This window comes from Poecilia reticulata, linkage group LG3 (genome assembly GCF_000633615.1).
Source record: "Poecilia reticulata strain Guanapo linkage group LG3, Guppy_female_1.0+MT, whole genome shotgun sequence".
Classification (NCBI taxonomy): Eukaryota; Metazoa; Chordata; class Actinopteri; order Cyprinodontiformes; family Poeciliidae; genus Poecilia; species Poecilia reticulata.
In genome coordinates, this window is record NC_024333.1 from 10,300,030 (window position 1) to 10,305,151 (window position 5,122).

The window sequence follows — 5,122 nt, forward strand, 5'->3', positions numbered from 1 at the left end:
AGAGGGAGAGAGAGAGAGAGAGAGAGAGAGAGAAAGAGATAGAGAAAGTGGCACAGGGGGTGAGGAAGAGTGCACAGTGGACTAGGAAATAAATGAGTAGACATGAGAAACATAAGAAGCTTTACAATTTGCAGTTATAAAGAATAACTATAAACTAGAATCACAAAGAAAGCACCTCTACTAAAGTAAAACAGAAACAAGACTGATCTTATCAAAGGAAGAGACCGAGGAACACAGAATATCCTAAAAACTAGAATCAAACCACAAAACAATCCGGGACCTAATGACAGGGGCTCAAAGTTTCCAGTAAAACGCATTTGTTGTTCAGATACTTACAAAAAAGTCCCATGTGGTCACATGTGAACTTCATGGGATTTTTTTTGTTAGAGGATATCTTCAGTTTCGAGTTCACTTGAATGTTGCAGCAAGAATTGCATTGCTCTTCACATAATTTTGTGCTCTAGGTTTTAAAAATGATGTGTTTCTAAATTAATAAATTTGGTTCAGTTTGTCAGTACTGACTTGTAACAATTCAGTTTTCTGTGCACAAATTAGAGAATGAAAATCAGCAAAAGGTCATTATGTACATACACTATTATGTATTTGCCTCAGCTGTATACCTGAATATTACCAGCTCTGACTGACCAAGACCTGGTCATTTTAACTAAAAATATCACAAAACACACTCTAACCTCAGGAGGCTTTACATTCTGTAAACATATAATACCATCTGTTAAAACACTGGCGATACAGTTCATGTTCAACGCTATGTATAGTAGATTGTGTCATACTAATGCAAAGCCTGTGGCAAAGTTAAATGATTTAAACGTACAAGTAGAATAATCCGAAGGACGTAGAGTAACACAAATCTGTCATCAAACACAAACTCAATGATTCATCCCCAATATGAAAAACCTCTCATTTTAACCTTTAATATGATTATTCAACAGAGTGGAGCAATCTGTTTTATGAGTTCACAGTGTCATATTTTATCTAGCAGTTATAAAAAAAAAATCACTTTTTCACACTGCATTGGTAAGAGAATTATAAAATTACGTGTAAAGCACAAATAAGATGCAAGAAGGACTGCACGGGCGTTCCGTGATTCAGAAATGCGCAGCAACAGCAGCTATTGGTCAGATTAAAATCTTAGTCAACATCTGTAAGTTAATGAAGCCATCAAAACAGGTGGTTGTCATATTAGCAGAAATCTGCCATTAACCCAATTCCTTTCTGTTCAGTTGTGCATATGAAATATTCAGAGTGTGTATAAATGTTTTACACATAGACCGCGTCTCGTGTTTTTGCCACTGATTTGCTCTAACAGGTTTTAAAGCTTTAAATATTTTAAATGCAGCGATCCTTTCTTCGGAAACATAAGCCGTCTATCCAATGCACTCGACATAAACATTGCTGTTTTGAGAGATAGTCAGGGAAAATTGCACACACAAAGCCTGGAAATAACAAGAGGAATTGATTATTTTTAATACTTAAAACAGTCTACCTATTCCACCACACAAAGTCTGAAGCCTAACTGTGAAGACCGCAAACGAACACAAAGATTGTTTATATGGCCTCCCTTCATGTTGATGCTGAGGATCATTGATAATCAGCCTTAAAACTGAACAAAACCAAGTCAACATGTTCTTCTTCTCCGATAAATTTTCTTTTAACCTGTATGGGAATTTGATTTTATCCTAAAACAAACAAACAAACAAAAAAAAAAACGAAACACCAGTAAGACATCTCTTACGAATGATAGCAAGATCAGGAAATCCTTACCTTGTGTCTGCACTTAAGCACCACTCCATATGCACCTGGCAGAAACAAAGGGGGGGACAAAACAAAGATCAATAACATGCACTTATGATGCTACTCTGATATTATGTTTGGCTTGTAATCTTACATAAAGACGTCTTTAAAGAACAGAGCATTAAAGATCAGGTAGTGAGGAGGAGGTAAACGTTCTCTCCCACACAACAAACAAAGTTTAACGCCTGGATCTTTGTGAAATCTTGACCCAGATGTCACCCTGTTGCATTGTGTCATTGTTAAGGCATTTGGACTATGTCCGTATAGCTAGGTATTGTTAAATTTATACATCAGATCAGTCCTTTAAACCTGAGATCCCCAGACTTGTACAGGGCAGTGACTGTAGTTGTGCCAGGCTGGGGTGTAAAAAATAAATATTTTTTATCATTTCCGTGGGATTGAGAATCAGAGATACAGGGTGGTTCTTTCAAAATGAACCACTCTGTATCTCTGGATCTGGATCTGTAGGAAGTCATCAGCTTTCATGACTAGGTGGAGCGTCTGACTCTTTCCAGGTTGCTGCTTTTGCTTTAGTCGGTGCAGCTTTCACACAACTATCCCGTGTCCAACAGAAGAGCAAATTTATCTGTGGTGAGCAAAAACCTTGCCTTAAGTCTTACATGTACACATCAGAGGGCATGTGAAGGTGTCATGCCTGGAATGAATACAGAAGGCCAGAACAAATGTTTTTTGCTTGAAGAGAAAAAAAGCTAAATCATATTTAAAAAGAAAGAAATAAAAAAAATCCCATCTAATTTCAGCATATGTCTCTTTTTTTCTATCATGCTGGTGATTATATCATGGTTTGGACTGTTTTACTGCAGATGCAAAGTTTCAAAACAAACAGTCAAAGTGGGTCAAGAACAGTAGATCTTGTGAGAGAATCAAGCAACCAGTTCCACAAATTAGTGACCACACAAATCCAAAAGATATTTAAAAAATAGTTTTACAACATATACTTGTGTATAACACAGCAGTGTTTTGCTTTATTGTGGGGAGCTTGATATAATCTTTTCTTCAGAAAGGTAGTCAGGCAACTTAGCATTAAAAAACAAGCCCAAAATAATGCAACCCATTCAACTTGCAAGTGACTTTAGTGAAGAAGAAAAAAACAAGCCAAAAGTTGCTTATAATAACTTGGCAGCACTGTTCATGAAGCAAACCAGCAACCCAAAGCACACACTGTGTTTCAAAGAACAGTAACAATGTATTATAATAAAAATGAATAGCTGTCTTGTTGTACATTGGATTTTAACACAAAATGAATCAAAATCAAAGAAACATGAAACCAAATAAAAATAAAAAAAACAAATGATTTACTGCAAACAATTTTTTTTCTTTTGCACATTAACACAAAATCAGGTCACACCAGATGTTAAACTCAAAGGAGTTATGATACATTTAATCAGTTTTAATCTGTTTCTCCCACATTCTCTTGCAGTCTGTTAACTGCTAATACTTGTAATTTTCTCAAGTATAATTTAATACATCCCAGAGAGAGATATTAATATATCATTTTCTTTTCTATGTTTGACAAGAGCATAGCTTTTTAAAGTGCGGTTTGAGGTAGCGCCTGTGAAACTCAACATTTCTTGCCAAGCTGGAAGTGGGTGGAACATGCCCTGTAGGCTGCTGGAGGACTTCTTATGTGGAGCACCGGCAAGAGATGTGGTGGATTTTTTTCACTCCTCGTATCAAAACGAGAAGAGGTTTGAGAAGATGCAAGCAAATGCAATTAGGAAGTATTAATAAAATAAATGTCGCTTCCATTGTTGAGCCATAATACCACAATGAACTTTTTTTTAAATTTAACTTTTAATTTAGTATGTCTTTCAATGATTAGGATGCTCTCATATTAAGAAATTAGTTTATAGTCATTCAATCTATTTTATTGGCAAAATTTGATCAAAATTAATGTAACAGAAGCATTTTAAGCTTTTTTTTTTTAAGTTGAGGTCCATGAGTAGCTTCTGTTAAACCCCACTGACAGTTTCTGAGCGATGCAAGGGGAAAATACTTTTTGTTCCACCTTACCAAATTTGGAGTTTGGTAAAATCATATTAGTGCTTTCATTGTCATTGTGCTTTTGTCTGATGACACTCAGATCAAACCTTTTTGTAAAGGGGTTAAACCAGCTGGAAAAAAAAAAGAATCAGGGTTAAGGCTTGTTGCATTTGTTTGCATTGGTAAAATTTTGACATATCATCTACAAGCTGTAGATGACTTTCATCTACAGCTACAACATTTTCCTTCTGATGTCTGCACATCCCACAGGCTTCTGCATATTTCTCAGCACAAAAAAATAAATAAATACTTGCTCAGAATCTGCCTGGTATAAAACTGAAAAGCTCCTCAGATGCAAAATGTGGAGCATATATACGATAAAAGTTATGAATAGAGCAAAAACACTAAAACGCTCATGAAAAACACGCAGCATGACACATCAGCGTCCCGAGTGGTGCAGATCATCAGCATTAGAGCTGGAGGTTAACAACACCATTTAATCTGCTGTGTGAAACCACCCACCTTCTCCCACAATGCCAAGGACTTCAAACTTATTCATCACATCACACAGAGCGGGGTCTCCTCCACCAGGTGAAATGATGCGCTGCTCAGACTTTAACAGGGACACTCCTGCTTGGACCAGCAGCTGATCGGGTCAGCTGCAGACTCCCGGAGAAACGCGGCAGGCCTCTGACAACAAGCCATCTTTGCTCCTCCTCTTTTCACAGCCCCTGCTTTTTCCACAGCACACACTACTTAACGTCCTCTAAATGTCAGTTTCCTTGTGTTAAAGTATCTGACTGGAGTTCTTCTAAATGTCCTTTTACTTCATATCTTTGTGTCGCTCCTGTGCCTTTATCCAAAACTCCACATGGGGGAGGGAATCTGGAAGAGAAAACAAACAAGAGAAGTGTTTGAATACTTTGCCTGGAGATCACTCCAATCTCTAATTCATAACGCTTCGCACAGTCGGTGGAGTAAACCACGCACATGAAAATACGAGGCACATAGAGTAAAGGCGTGACTTTGACACATAATCTACCTCATATCACCTTTCTTATGCAACAATTCCTGATCGCAGAGTAGCAGTGATGTTAAGGCTAATGCACTCTAAAAGTAGGTCTTCTCCTGATTCAATTTCTCTAGAGGGTTGGATTATTAAACTCGTTTCACTTCTTAATGCATGAATTATTTCTAATTTGCTGTGCAGAATATCCATCCATCCATCCATCCATCCATCCATCCATCCATCCATCCATCCATCCATCCATCCATCCATCCATCCATCCATCCATCCATCCATCCA

General features: G+C 37.3%; 1 protein-coding gene across 6 annotated transcripts in view; it reads right to left on the bottom strand.

The window, feature by feature from the left end:
• Positions 1–5,122, bottom strand: part of cdkl5 (cyclin dependent kinase like 5) — a 35,816-nt gene that overhangs the window by 25,255 nt on the left and 5,439 nt on the right. For all 6 annotated transcript variants that reach the window (XM_008404506.2, XM_008404507.2, XM_008404509.2 and 3 more), the window contains exons 2-3: positions 4,339–4,701; positions 1,783–1,817 (exon numbers count right to left, since the gene is read on the bottom strand). In XM_008404506.2, coding sequence (XP_008402728.1) covers positions 1,783–1,817; positions 4,339–4,375 — 72 coding nt within the window. In that variant the 5' untranslated portion in view covers positions 4,376–4,701. The remainder of the gene's footprint in view (positions 1–1,782; positions 1,818–4,338; positions 4,702–5,122) is intronic.